General features: G+C 35.0%; 1 protein-coding gene across 2 annotated transcripts in view; it reads left to right on the top strand.

The window, feature by feature from the left end:
* The window catches only part of LOC149794396 (uncharacterized), a 47,261-nt gene extending 31,476 nt beyond the window's left edge, over positions 1-15,785 (top strand). The window contains exons 2-7 of one of the 2 annotated variants that reach the window (XM_089968575.1): positions 4,202-4,219; positions 6,122-6,484; positions 10,735-10,843; positions 11,448-11,656; positions 11,762-11,833; positions 12,571-15,785. In XM_089968575.1, the coding sequence (XP_089824701.1) occupies positions 4,202-4,219; positions 6,122-6,484; positions 10,735-10,843; positions 11,448-11,656; positions 11,762-11,833; positions 12,571-12,653 (854 nt within the window). In that variant the 3' untranslated portion in view covers positions 12,654-15,785. The remainder of the gene's footprint in view (positions 1-4,201; positions 4,220-6,121; positions 6,485-10,734; positions 10,844-11,447; positions 11,657-11,761; positions 11,834-12,570) is intronic. The other variant, XM_089968576.1, reaches the window with a different exon arrangement.
* The last annotated feature ends 335 nt before the right edge of the window (positions 15,786-16,120 follow it).

A 16,120-nucleotide genomic window follows, 5' to 3' on the forward strand; every position in this document is an offset into this window, starting at 1 on the left:
TACCTGTACGTGACCTTGTTCGACTCAGTCTTATCATTTACGTAAAGACACGCTACCTGTATGAGACTTTGTTGGACTCAGTCGTACCAGTTACATAAAGGCATTATACCTCAGTGTCACTTTGTACGACTCAGTCATACCAAATACTAGTTATTTAAAACATTGTCTCATCTTTGTTTGAGTCTCTACGACTATTACATACCAGCTACCAGTTACGTAAAGATGATACCTCTGACTTTGGACAACTCCTTCATTCCAGTTACCAGTTACATAAAGACATGTTACTTCTGTGACTTTGCACTACCCAGTCATACCAGTTACCAGTTACGTAAAAACATGATACCTGTATGTGACCTTGTTTGACTCGGTTATACCAGTTACGTAAGGTATATGATGCTTCTATTTGACTTTGCACGACTCAGTCATACCAGCTACCAGTTACGTAAAGATATGATACTTATATCTGACTTTATTCGAGTCAGTCATACCAATTACTATTTACGTAAAGACATGCCACCTCAATGTCACTTTCTACGACTCGGTCATACCAGTTACCATTTTTGGTAAAGACATGTCGCATCAATCTCGCTTTCTACGACTCAGTCACACTAGCTACCAGTTACATAAAGACGTGATACCTGTATGTGACTTGGCTCGACTCAGTCATACCAGTTACGTAAAGACGCTATATGACTTTGTTCGACTCAATCGTACCAATGATGTAAAACAAATAACTGTGTTATGTTTTTTGTAGTGCCATTTATCTGTATCGCTTTTTTCTGTGGTTTCACTCACAGTAAAGCATTTTAGGTTGATTTCGCAATACCTGCAGTGTATGGCAGATTTCTCAATTGCTATTGTTCTGTGTGGTGGAAATAATTGTTTGTAAATTCTGGGCGTAATATCCAACTTACTGTATCGGTATTTTAACATTTTGACTCGTCCGATTTGATTGCCAGTAAAGTAGCTTGAAGCGATTTTTATTATATTTAATACCAATAACTTGTGTATTTTGTAATTGATCGTAGCAAATATTTTTATATATATATATATATATATATATATATATATATATATATATATATATATATATATATATATATATATATATTACATGGCACTAGCCTACGGGCAGATCCATATAACTGAGAAAGGGATGCAAGAAACTGTATTGAACGTCGGTGTCTGATAAAACACAGTAACTCTCTGCGAGCGTATTTACAGACAAGGGTCTGTTCAGTTCAAATGCTTTAAGTTCTTGCAAGTTTATACCCTGTGATTTTGCTACAATACATTTATGAACACTTTTATTTAGCATTGATATGTGGTACATCCTTCTTCTGCACACGTGCCTACAGTTTCTATCATCTATTACGTGTGTCATTTCTATCTTGTAGTCAATGTCAAGCTCAGATTTCTCATGCAGTAAAAAAGATAAAACTCTTTAATGTTTAAAACGAGTTTTGTCAAATAAGAAATAAATATTTATATTTTAACTTATCAATTATATCAGTGGTTCAAAACTTATTTTGGCCGCGACATTATATATTTTCTGAATGTTATGACCCTGTTTCCACAGTTTCCATGTTTTAAAAAAAATCCTGCGACCCTTTACGACCCTCCAGAACGTCCTCGCGACCCTGATTTGGGTCGCGACCTGGGGGTTAGAAATCAATGAGTTAAATTGCAATCGTAATATGTAAACGCGTCAGGTATTGGCAGATTGTTATGCTCTAAATTAGCTTCGGGCAGTTTGTCACATATTTTTTAAGATTATTTTGATGCATGCCGCCGTTTATATGGCGAGCATGTCTTAATTACCACAAATACATATCGTGAGATTTTCTTTGAGAAAAGTGTGTTCGAGGATTTCGTTCAAAGGGTAAATATGTTCGATAATGACGCACTTACAGAGGGCGATTATAGGTTCTTTACGCATTAACTACAGTGGACTCGATATATACTGCCTGGCAATCAATTCAAGGGAGGAATATAAGTGTGTGTGTGTGTGTGTGTGTGTGTGTGTGTGTTCGTTTAAAGCATTCTCATGGCTCATGCACTACCAATGTACTTTAGTACACGTTAGTAAACCCCCATCCTCTTTAAAGCAATTACTTGTATCGCTTTTACCAAACACCCGAAGCTACTCAGTTAATCACACCAGTTCACACGGAAATCTAGATCTATCGATAAGATATATACTCCTGCATTTTACATACATTTACTATTTTAAAAAAAAAAAAAACATGTACTTACCTGAACTTACTTAGTCTACATGTCTATAAATAAATTTCTGAAAGCACATATTTTGTAATGCTTTCACAGAGCATTTGAGAGGTGACCAAGCGTGGACATTCAGAGAGGTGACCAAGCGTGGACATTCAGTGTTATCCATGGAGCTTTGATTTGTGTATTAGGACACGATATTTCTATGATATATGCCCCCAACATGACCCTACCATTTTAGCATACCCGACCCTATCACACCACACCACACCACAGGGATTCGTTATAAAAAATATTTGGAGTATCCGTCCATGAATCAAGGGATGGGGGTTCTAACCTTTAACCTTTCGGTCAATGGTGAAATCCAAGACTATCCGAATGCAAAACTCTACATCTAGACGGCATTTGTCCAGACGTCAAAATCGGCGAACAATTATTGCATTTTCTCCATTATGTCCTAAACTGAACGAAGTGTGTCCAGCTGTTTTGAAAATTGAACTATTCTTGATTACGACTGGCTTAAGCTGGAAATTAGCAGACGCAATTAGGCTAAACTAGCAGTGTTGGAACTACCGAGGGGTGCGGACTGGTGTCTTGCCTTGTGTTATATTGTTACAGGTTAGAACCTCCATCCCTTGATTCATGGACGGGTACTCCAAATTTTCTTTGTAACGAATCCCTGTGCAGCACACCACAACAAAGCATTTGATAACAAAAAATAAAATATCAGAACAGAACGGACGAAGTTATGTTTTTTATTCCGCCAGTGTTTTGTTGTCAAGGACCCACGGTATTAATTCAACTCCAATAGTAAACATATGGAAACACTATCATATTCAAAATTCAATAACTTAACATTTCTGGGTGCTGATGATGAGACCTATAATTCTCCATGCACATCTAACCTTGGTGCAAGCTTATCTGTGGAGAACACCATATGAGCCGCGGCATGTTGTTTATTTACATGTGCATGAAACACATGTTATTGATTCTGCACCAAATGAATCAGGTGCTACTTTCATTACTCCTGAGTCAAGCCTGTAAAAATACTAAAATTGCATCAGTAGATCAGTAGAAATTTGTCTGTATTTTTTTTTGAAATTACATATAGGATAACCTCTCAAAAGATATTTTTACTAAAATTTTAAATTTCATTATTAACCAATTATAGACCACCAAACCCGTAAATACTCTATTATTTGTTCACCCATTTCTAGACTGGTTCACAGTTCTTCCGTATAATTAGTACTGTGTGTCCTCAAATAGCATAGCATGGCGTTGTTGTTTGGTTTTCCGCTCCATGTTTCAGCGCACGATAAGCTTTACATAGCGGCCTGTATAAATGGTGGAGAAAGCTTTCTCACATGCACACATTGGCCGAACCGAAGACTCTAATACACGCGGACATAGGTGAGATGGCAGTGATTGGTAAAGGCGAGCAATTTTGACCACTCGGCCACCCATCCCTCTCCCATCTGAACATTATTATATATGTAATATGTATACTAATTTATCACAGAAAGAAAAAAATAAACGTATTCTGTTAGTAGACTTTCAAACTCATAAACATTGGCATCGTCCTTTTGCAACAGTCGGAATTAGTGAAATGGATGGGAAGAGATGGACTCATTCCTTCCTGAGAATGAAACGAGGGCATTAAAAGAAAAAATAATTTAGGATACACGTTAGCGGGGGACATAAATAATACAGTTGTTGTGGTATTAAAAACGAATGTTGCCGTATTAACAGTGGTTTTAGCAATAAGCTGGCTGTTTTATCAACAACGGTTACGTAAGTATTAACAACGGTTACGTCAGTATTAACAACCGTTGCGTCAGTATTAACAACGGTTACGTCAGTATTAACAACGGTTATGTCAGTATTAATAACGGTTGTTGCTTTATGAGCAACATGCTTGATGATGGATGCCATCAGAAATCATCTAAATCTATAAATATTTTATTTTCATAACCAGGTTGCAAATGTGCCTTTGGTGAGTACATCTGAAAACAGATTTGTTTGGCTCTTCTAACAGTAATGTGCGTGTGCGTGTGAACTTTGTTTTACATTAAAAAGTTATTTCATATAACTTCTAGAGTAATTTAGCATCTTTACTTTTTACATTTTTATCTTGCAGTTCTTCTTGCCCACGCATATTTAGAAAAGTTTATCTTCTTTTAAAGTATTTTTGTTGGTGAATTCGCTTAACTAAAATACAGAACGATCCGTAAACAATGGGAACCCACCAGAGTAAAAAAAATAAACAAAATATTAACATTATTTATTTCGATTTAAAATATACATTTGTGCTTCCGATGTGTGGCATGATAGCAGTTTTTAATTCTAATGAACATAGCTTGCTTTGATATGTAGCAACATATCTGAAGCAATTTCTTACACGCAGAAAAGAAATAAAGCATAAGGTTCCTCGACTGAAAGCTAATTTCAGCATCGGTGTATTAAACTCAATACTTCAATTACAAATCGCTCAGTACTTGTTTAATGTGTAAATGTGCAATTATTCAAGTATCTGAGCCAGATGTAAATGCCCTGTTTCCATACTGATCGAAAATTTCCCCTTATTCATACTGCACAATACATACCCATGTAAGTCAATTTCTCTGTGTTCATACTGTGCAGTAAATTCCTCCGTATTCATATTGAAGAGTCAATTCACCGCATTCGTTCTGTAAGAAAAGTCCCCGCATTCATACTGTAAGTAAATTTCAGGGTATTCATACTGTACAATAAATTTACTGTATTCATATTTAGTAAATTCCACTATATTAATACTGTACAGTTATTTTCTCGTATTGATACTAAACAGTAAATTTCGCAGCATTAATACTGTACAGTTATTTACTCGTATTCATACTACATAATAAATTTCCCGTATTCATACTGTGAGTTAATTTACTCGTATTCATACCGTGCAATAAATTACACCTTATTCATGCTGTAATGTAAATTCCCCTTGAATTGAACAGTAAATTCCTGGTGTCCATACTGTAAACAAATTTCCTCGTATTCATACTGTACAGCAAATTCTCCTTATTCATACTTACAGTAAATTCCCTGTGTCCATGCTGTAAATAAATTTCCTCGTATTCATACTGTAATGTAAATTCCCCTTGTATTGAACAGTACATTCCCGGTGTCCATACCGTAAACAAATTTTCTCATATTCATACTGTACAGCTAATTCTCCTTATTCATACTTACAGTAAATTCCCTTATTCATACTGAACAATAGTTCCACGTATTCATACTGAAGGTAGAGTCCCCGTATTCATACCCTAGGACAATCCTCTTGTAATTTCTCACGCATTCATACTTTACAGTAAATTCCTTTTTATTCTTAATACAAGGAAATTCATCCTTATTTGTACTGTAAATAAAGTCCCTTATTCATTGTTTGTATGTTGAAATAATTTTTTATGTGTTTATATTTGCAGGAGCATTACAATAAAATGGTTCAATTATCGCGACCTTTGGATCTGATTCATACAATCTAAATAGTGTCAGCTTGATGGATTTATTTATATACTAGTTTGCAACATATTAACAAAGAGGTCCGTGTTGGTAATAAAATACTAAAGTTTTCTTAGTTTTCAGTTTTTGTTAGTTTTCGTCGGCTTCTGTCTACGCAGCTTTCATAACAAACGTATTTCTTTTTACGGGATTAAGACTAGGAAATTTGCATTACATTAGTTTAAAGCTGTCCTCAGAAACGAAATCTTATTTCACGTTTGGGTTACAAATAAGATAATATCCCCAATGTTTCTTTGTCCTTCTATGTTAAGATGGCTTCATATTTGGCATAGGTTATAAACAAGTAATGGATGGTTTAATTTTAAGCTTTAGCTCATACAAGCTTTTACTTCCATTTTTTCAGGAGAACTCAAGGTTAGTAACAACGGCCAAGATCACGTGACTCTAGGTCAAGAAGCACATATTGACTGTTCTTACGATGGTTCCGTCTCCTGGTACGTACTTCGATGGAAAAGGAAGTTTTCTCCAACAGGAGAATTTATAACCTTTCTAAACTCGCCTTCAAATAGCCTCAGTACTGACTGGGCTGAAAATATTGACGTCAGTTTCAAAGACCGAGTTCGTCCTTCCATTCGCCAAGTTGGACATGGGGTAGTTTTCACCTTAATCATTTATAAATTTAGATGCGATGATGCAGGAACGTACGTCTGTGAGGTGGTCACAAGTAAAGGAGATGTCCAAAATGGAACTGTCCTTGACGTAACAGGTAATTCTTCTGATCTATCTGAAAATATGTCCATCTCTTACTGCACTTCTTTTTATCCGTTTAAGCATACCCTCCTAGATGCCAAGTAATGCATAGTTAACAAACAAACATCCAGCTTGTGTTGTATCACAGAATATGACCACCGTCACGTTTTAATTCGTGTATTATTATCATATTGAAAACAATTAGACTTGCAAATTTGGACTGAAATCTAAATCAAAAATTGAACTATCGCCTTATAGGGACATTTTGCTCTGTCTTACAAACAACATAGTTACTATGAACCTTGAGCACACAAATCATTTAGAATAGTTCATGCCATTTCGTATAACTAATGCAAACACAAAAGCTGTAATACTCGTAACTGCAGGTAGCTACGCTTCAATTTTGAAAAGCAAATAAAGTATATGTTGGTACCAAAAAGTGAAGAGAAATATGTCCATCATATCGTTCAGAAGTAATTGGTAATTATCTGTTCTGAGAAAAGATACGTTTGTTATTAAGACTCAGGCAATATAATCAGTATTTTTGACCGAATAGATGGCAATGTCTTCAGAGCAAAACCTCAAGATTACATTTTCAAAAACCAAAATTACATCGTGAGTAAGTTTGGACCGTCGGTCCATTACAAACACAAAATACAAAGAATATTCTACACAAATAATACCGTTGTGGTTCCAGTTGCATACTATTCATTATTGTACATGAAATAATATTCTGTAAAAACTAATAGTGTGGTTCCAGTCACATTCTTTATTAAAAACTCAAAATTTCATAAGTTTCGGTGTTTTTCAAAACCTATCACTTTTATTTATGTAGTGCTCTGCAGTTTCGTATTTTGCATAGGGTTAAATATTTAAAGAATATAAATTTGCCTGGTTTTCCTCACTGGTTATAATGGCTATTTAGAAGGACATTTCTGTGGTAGATGCTGTTAAAAGAACTTTTAATTCCCTTTGTTTTTGGTGTATGATTCATTGGTGTAGTACGGGTTATAGAGTATACAGCTTGGCCTTACTTCAGATGTGCATCTAAGAAAAATTATTAGCTCCACTTAGTCATTTTCACTTCCTGGACTTCAGAGGTAAATTGTATTTTTAAAAAAGAGCCTATTATATTTTTACATTTTATTTATTTGGTAATTTAGTCAATGCACTTTTCTCAGAAGCTGAAATCGTCTAGTCAGTTTAAACTCATTTTTTCCAATCAAACTAACTGCTAAAGATAGTATATTTTAGACAAATTCAGTGTGATTTTTCTAGGACAAGGAAGCAGTAATTTTGGTTAGTCATGTGTTTAGATCATGTCCACAAGTACAATATCGAAAGTAATTTTAGCCACAGTACATGAAAGTAATGTGGAGGTATGCCAACATTCTGTCCATTGTGCATGTTGCAAATGCAAACAGCTTCACATTACACCTTTTGCTCTCTCCGACGTTCATAATATCTGTATATAGTCCCCATAGGTGTTATGGGATTACGGACTGCGTGCAAGATTTGATTAATATGAATTCTGCCTAATATTATCAAGCATTCTTCTATAAGAATCCAGGGATAGCACTTTCAGTTCTGTCTGGTGTATATATCAGACTGACCTTTGCAAATAAAAAAGAGCAACAAAAAAGTCGTTTGTTATTCCTAATATAAATTCAAAAGCGAAAATTTTACAACGGAAGAGCTTCATTGAGCATTGACAATTGTACGCTTTGCAAAATCACATTTTAACGCACTTTAAAAAAAATGAGACTTGTGCTTAGTTTAAAATTACTTCCAAGAGATATATTAGACTGACTTCAGTAAGTCATGAAAATTACCAGAGTAATGGGGCCACGTGTTTGGAACTAATTTCTTGTTTTTAACATACAGACGTGACGAAGAATTGGTCGGCGTAAGGATAATATCCAAAACTGGAGAGTAAATCGCAAGATAGAAGAGGGTCTTACTTACTACGATAGGACAGAATGACTGTACCTCTAAAATAAAAAAATACAAATCTTGGTGAGATAGAATTACAAGTGTCATCAAAATCAATTATATCAGCACTTTCTTAAAAATTGTCGTCACTGTTTGTACCCGGGTGTCACCTATTGATTCATGTTAAAGGATACAACTTTTTACTGCTGACAGCGATATCAGCAAAGAAGCATATTCGCGTGTCGACAACCTATCGTACTATTTATAACGTTTTTGGTAGAAGCTACAATAATTGCCATGTTTTGTTTACTTTGTCTTTTCATTCGCCCAACAGAATGTTTATTTTAAAATGGGAAAGAGTTTCCAATTCTGAGAAAACTGATTCATAACGAGTTTGCTAAAAGTTCACATTTTCTTTTGGTAAAGCCATAAGCTTTGTCAGAATCTCATTTGTGACCTCTGATATCCCATCACCCATAATCTCATTTGTGACCTCTGATATCTCATCACCCAGAATCTCATTTGTGACCTCTGATATCTCATCACCCAGAATCTCATTTGTGACCTCTAATATCTCATCACTCAGAATCTCACAACATCATAAGAAATTTAACAATGACCCCATGGACCCATTAGTTGATTATTACCCCTCTTTTCCCGCTCTTTAAATATACATTATCCGCTTATATCATATTTTTATTTATCACATAGTCGGTGCACTTTGCACAAGGTGTATGAAGTTTAATATTTTTATATTACATCACGTTAACCTAATATTTTATGTGATTCTGATTGTCCAAATAAGCCCATGAAATTCTTTACTGATTGGCTGCGATCATGGGAAATTTTCTTTACCCCGCCTTATGGAACTTTTTCTTTTTACTAATACAATGAATATTTTGGAGGCCATCTTTCGAATCGACTTCTCAAAGGTAACTGGGAAAAGGTCACATCTTTCTGAATATGGCGTATTTATCTCACAAGAGCTCGTTACGCCACGTATTACCTATAATTCACTGAAAAATGGTGTTAAACCCCAAAGAACATCGACAACAACAACAACAAATAAAAAATGGTATTGGTCAATTGATAGCGAACGTAGGTGGGAGTGTTGGCGATAATCATGTAATCCGTCCTACATAAAAGAGTGGTTAAATGTTAACTTCTCGAAGTATATAAACTCACCTCTCTTCATCGAGAGATCGCTCCGCTGGCTTAGTGATTAGAGCGTCGTGGCTTCGAACCCAGGACAGATATACCAAAGACTCATAAAAATGGTACTAACAGCTGCCTCACTATGCGCTCAATATTAAGAGGTTAGTGTTAGGACTGGTCGGCCTGGTGTCAGGATAATGTGACTGGACGGGACATCATACAAGACATCATGTTAGATAGCACTTTTAACTGCCACACTGCAGACATCGTAGCGATATGACTGCAAAATTGTTAAAGCTACGCTAAAAATCCAAATCACAGAGAGAGAGAGAGAGAGAGAGATACAGACAGACAGACAGACAGACAGAGACAGAGAGACTGTTCGTAGAAGAATGTTAACAAAAACCAGTTTCCATACTGAAATAACGTTAGGCCTATCAAACCAGAGCATTTTTACTCGGTAAAATAGCTAAAACGATCTAATGATTCTTATGTGATGCAATTCCCACTGTATCCTGTTCACATCAACTAATACAAAGATCCTCACAATACATTACAGTCAATATGTAATTTCATTATCTTATAATCATCCTTTCCCATGAATAGCTTAAACACTTCCGGTAGTGAAACTAACATATCTTAGGTGTAAGCATCGTTACATTGATAGTCTGACCTAAATGAATCAATCTATGTGACATCACACTGAACTTCCACATACATTCTGCGTTGAAAAAAAGATATTGTCAGAGTCAGTGTCCTATTTATTTGGAAGGACTGTTGCTCTTTGAATTACAATTTGTAAAAGAAAATATTCTTTTAAATGTTATTGGTCATAAAACAGCACACACATAAATCGACAATCTTTTGGGACTATTTTTCACGCGCAACAAATGGAAGGGACAGAATATGAGTCAAAATGAACGAAATAATTTCTTTTTCTTTCTCTCTAATTCCATTAAAATAAACCTATGTGATAAACGTAATTTAAAAAAGGTAATGATTTAAAATTAAATGTTTGACGCTTGTTTAATAATGTCCAGCTTTTGCTAGTCAAGGTTCACAATGGCTAAACAATATCCAACTCGTTTAATAAATTCAATATTAAATCATTACCCACTTGAGATCCTATGTTATTCAAATATTTCGAATGTCTGATATGGCGCTTAATGTCATCTGCAGCGCCCCCGGAAACACCACGGCTACCACAGGATGTTCTTGAGGTAAAAGAAGGAATGCAGTTTCGGTTGTTCTGCCATGCCAACGTAGGTCTTCCATCAGCAAAACTCAGGTTGGTACAGTCGTGAAGTGGCGCCAAGTATCTTCATTTCTCCTGTCTGCATTTTATTTCAGATATTTATAGTACTCAATATCCCCCAATGATACTGACTGCGTCATAAAAAGATAGAAATCCGGAAAGTTATTAAGAATATAATTCGGACCCTAATTGGATTAGAAAATACCATATTTACATCTTCTAATCCAAGCAAGATGAGAATTATATTTTCCACTTTTTTTTCTTTCTCCATTTATCATTTATTTTCTTTGTAGTTTTGAGCATGACTGCCATTATTTGGCGGTCAGATTATCACTAACATAAATGATGGTACTCTGTTTTAAAGCGAAGATATCTGGCACGAACAGACATGGTTTTGATCTTGCTTGTGTCTTTATCTGAAGTTAATACGTATCGTATGGAATTTTAGACTTATTTAACACGTATCGTATGGTATCTTAGATATATATAACACGTATCGTTTGGAATTGTAGGTTTATATAACACGTATCTTATGGAATTTTAGACTTGTACAACACGTATCTTATGGAATTTTAGATTTATACAACACGTATCTAATGGAATTCTAGATTTACATGACCCGTTATCTTCATCACAGGTGGTCGTACAAAATGCCAAACTCGGACGTGTACACTCTCCTTGACAACGACGCGCCCCAGCAGGATACATTGCTTCCTAATGATTGCCGCTACAAAACCGAGAAGATCGTAGAACTGACTATGTCCAAAGACCTGAACGGTGCCATATTTAGGTGTTTTGTAGCCACACACCCTGACATGTTTGACGAGTCGCTGGTGTCTTTCCCAGGTTAGTCTTAATCATGTGCGACTGGAATTCTCGGACCTTCTCCACAGATTAACAAAAACAAACTAAGTATGTTATGTCTCTTTAAAACTATCTTTTTTCTTACAGGTTACAGCAACAAACCAACAACGACCGAAGATCCTTGTATTCAGACTAACTGTAAGCCACATGAACTTAAAGGTACGGAGACAGAGAGAGAGAGAGAGAGAGAGAGAGAGAGAGAGAGTTCATTTTCATTAATGAACCTAATGCATATACATACAATGTAATTCATATAATAAGCATTGTGTACTATATGTTAATCAAAATCGATATCATTTGAAATAAACACGTAAGATTGTAAATTGTTAAGGTATTCAATATAAAACTAATAAATGCATGTGCACAGCATCGCTTTTATTTCTTTGTATTAAAGCAAAACATTTGGAACAATTTTTCACTTGTTCACCACCTTTCCACTTTAGAACTTATTGTGGTAAGAGCCGTTACGTGTCAAAGAAAGGATATATATGCGAAAAAATGGAAGGGAGTCTAAAAGGTGCTTCAGATTCTGTTCTTATGTTTGCCACTGATATTAATGTATCATTTCGAAAGAAGAAATGTACTTAAATGTAGTTATTAGACATTTACAGACGCCATTTTGTCATCTTGCACGCGATTTTGTTTAGCTTTCGCATGCATGTTAGCAGTATTTTGGAACTATATATTGTGCGTTAGTTTATGTTTTTTCTAATAACGCAAATTATACCGTGAGGTTGATTTACTTGTCCTGAAAACGCATATGAGCACGATTAAAATTTATCACCCATGGGGCATTGCACAATGAATGATCCCAACACAGCAGTATTTTCTACCCACCCCCACCTTGCCTGTGTGCTTCAAAACTGTATCCTAATGGCAATATCTTTTCATTTCAGATGATACCAGCAGGGGAGAAAACAAATCGCCATGCAGTGTGCTATTAATTTTTATATTTGTTCTTAGTTATATATGTAGGTAAAACGTCATGTAATTGATTTAGGAATCTTGTTTTATTTAATATCGATATTTCTTTGTCACAACTAAATATGAAAAGCCAATTTAGAAAGCATTGTATAGCGCAGTTTTTGTACCCGTAAAATTCATTAGTGACCAAGTTTTTATACTTATACAAATAAGTTATTTCATGATTTCTGTATTTTCTATATTTTTATGTTTTATTATTTTATTATTTCACATGAACGTGCGCGTGTGTGTATGGAAGAGAGAGAAAGAAAGAAAGAAAGACAGAAAGAAAGAAAGAAAGCCATCTTCACGCATAATTTATACAAATCCATCCAAGATTCATTTCACAATCGAAATCCTATAAAGGTCGGCGACGGATTTAAGAAAAAGAAAATGTTGAAATAAATAATGTTTTAATTTATACATGAAACATGCACATATATTATTAATGGTACGTTTCTTTTATTTGCTTTATTGTGGGTGTGACTTAGCCTACGATATAAAATATTTTATCGTATTTCACGACCCGGTCAACAGATTAATCACAAACAGAACGTGTAATTTGAAATGGTTAACCAGTCACCTCATACAACCTTCACGGCACGTGACAGACTCTTTTTAAATGATCGAATGTATAATGAATGAGAGGAAATATGTGTATTAATTACATCGTTTTTGTTATTTTATCAAACAGCGTATCCGATTATTCGCGACTGCAAATACAACGACCTTACTTATACGCACTTGCGCTATTAGTAATCGCTCGAACTCAAACTCGAACACAAATGACTACATGGTTGAATCAAATAGACTTGCCAGAGATAACGTAGCAATAACAGGAAAAGATGGTTACACGTCACAAATACAGGACCCATCACGAATAAATGGCGAACCTTCAATGTCATGAATAATGGGAAATTATAATGGATTATTTCTACAAAACTAGAGGGACACCTGTACTCAAACTGTACAGATGTAATAAATGACGTACCGTATATAATGTTTTATAAGACGAAACCAACTGCAAACTGTATATATATAATGAATGACGTATCGTATATAATCTTTTATAAGACGAATCCAACTGCAAACTGTACAGATGTAATAAATGACGTACCGTATATAATCTTTTATAAGACGAATCCAACTGCAAACTGTACAGATCCAGATTTACCTTCGCATCATGCGCCTGCAGATCTGGGTCTGTGCTGTTTGTTGAAAGTAATCAATAGAACAAACAACATAGACTCTGATATGCAGGCGCATTGTGTTACATCAGATCATGATCTTTGCTGATTGCAGTTTGATCAAACTTAAGTGAGTATTGACGGTAAATTCTATCGATTGAATATATAATATTCCTTAGCCGCGATTTTCCTTCGAGTTTTAGTTAGTCAGTTTTTAATCAGACTTTAATTTTACCCGATTCGGTTGCTGAGTTCTACACATTAGTTTGTGCCTAGACTCAAATTTAGTTCGTGAAAAAATTAAATGTTATTCCTTAATTATTTCCAACCGCATTTCATACGAAAAGGAGGAGACTTTCATTTTTGTTAACACATTTTATGCGCGGATTGATACTGTCGGGTAGGGTAGGCCTACTGTAGAAACATCGAGATGTTTTGTCTCACAGGCTTCAGACTGTTTCATCCTAAAACAACAAACTGCAATGCATGTGAGTTTACTTGTAAAGACTTTTATTCCTTATTTGTATGTTTCAATATGTAATCAAGCTTGTAGTATGTTTGGTAGTAGACGCTGTAACCTAGTTTCAATTGTCACTTAATTTCGGTTTACAATCAACATTGGTCACCTCCCAGTTTATCATTTTCAAACACAATTGTGATGCGAGTTAAAACTGATGCTTACAAAAATGTATAACTATATTAAATCACGAGTTTGTTTCTTAAAAATGTGTACTGTTAGTGGCAGAGTATTGTAGGTAGATACTGTATGGGTGACATTCAGTCACTGACAGTTTCCATGATTCATGTACAAAGTTACTTATAAAAAGGTAAAACTCCCAGTCTACTTTTCGTTGTTCAAAGTTAATACTCGCAGCCGACTATGTTTCTTGAGGTATTTTTTAGGCATATTTATGATGGCGCCTCGTTGATTGCATAAATATATGCAAGAGGATCTAATGTTGATAAATTTTAAGATATGTTCATCCTGATGTGGGGGGGGGGGTAAGAAGAAAATTGAAATATACCTAAATATGGAAATACATGTGTACATAACATGCCTACGGGCAGATGAATTTCCTAAATGGGAAAAGGTAGTTCCAAAAGTGATACCGCCACTATTGCTATTGAAGTGATACCCCCACTATTGCTATTGAAGTGATACCGCCACTATCGCTATTAAAGTGATACCGCCACTATCGCTATTAAAGTGATACCACCACTATCGCTATTAAAGAGGTATCGCCACTGTGGCGATATCATTTTTCTCCCACTGAGCTATTTCAGTAACTCTCTGTGAAATATATAAAAATAACTGATATTAACCAAAGAATATTTTCCTCCGAAAAACAATGTGAGCATGTCGATTACATAGTATTCATTTCAATTTTGACATCAAACATAATTAGGTTTTCTAGGTGTATCTAGCAATGACAGTCACGTAAACTTAATTAGTTTTTGTTTGTACTTGTCTTACAATGATAATCTCAAAACTGTGGCATATTGCAATCAGGTTAAGTTCAATCGCTGAGACATTTAATATTTATGTATGAATGATGCATAGGAAACCTGTAATCACTTTACCATATTTCATGGCATTAATCTCAAATTCATATGATTCAGCATCCAATAGTGTATCAGCGTGTCACGTGTAAATGAAACCTGCTGATTTTGTTGCGGAGACTCAATGTATATTCTATTATGTTCGGTATTTTTATGTATGTACTTTTTAAGCAATATCATAACTAATAAGCATCACATACAAGTGCAAAGTGCTCAACTTTAGATTCATCGCGCATCATTACCGTTTCTAGTGTCATTCTTAAAGATAGGAATGAAATGAAAAGTGCAATTGAATACGCCTGATGTGTATGTGCCAATATTTAAGTGCAGACTGACATTTAAGTGAGAAATATGAGACAATTGTGTGTAATGAATATGATTAAACGTGTCAATATAGAGAAGGTGTTGATGTTATTTATGTACATGTTATATACGTAACAAGGTCTCCTTACCCATCGAACGTCCCTAGAAAATGTATTGACCACACTTCTCGACAGATGAATGTAAAACTGTTTTTTGGATTTAACTTTGTATTCCCATGTCTTTGCTGTAAAATGTCATAACAGTTTCGCATTTCATTTTTGGTACGGTAGCATGTTGACTTTATAAAACCAAATACCAATAAACTATAAAATCCTGTTTTAACCGCAAGGTGTAATTATGATCATTTTTGTTCCGTAATCAATGGCAAATTTGTATGTTTAAAAATTGTTGCTCACTCACTCGAAGTATGTTT

The sequence above is a fragment of the Sinohyriopsis cumingii genome, chromosome 8, assembly GCF_028554795.1.
Source record: "Sinohyriopsis cumingii isolate HCF-2022 chromosome 8, ASM2855479v2, whole genome shotgun sequence".
In the NCBI taxonomy this organism is placed as follows: domain Eukaryota; kingdom Metazoa; phylum Mollusca; class Bivalvia; order Unionida; family Unionidae; genus Sinohyriopsis; species Sinohyriopsis cumingii.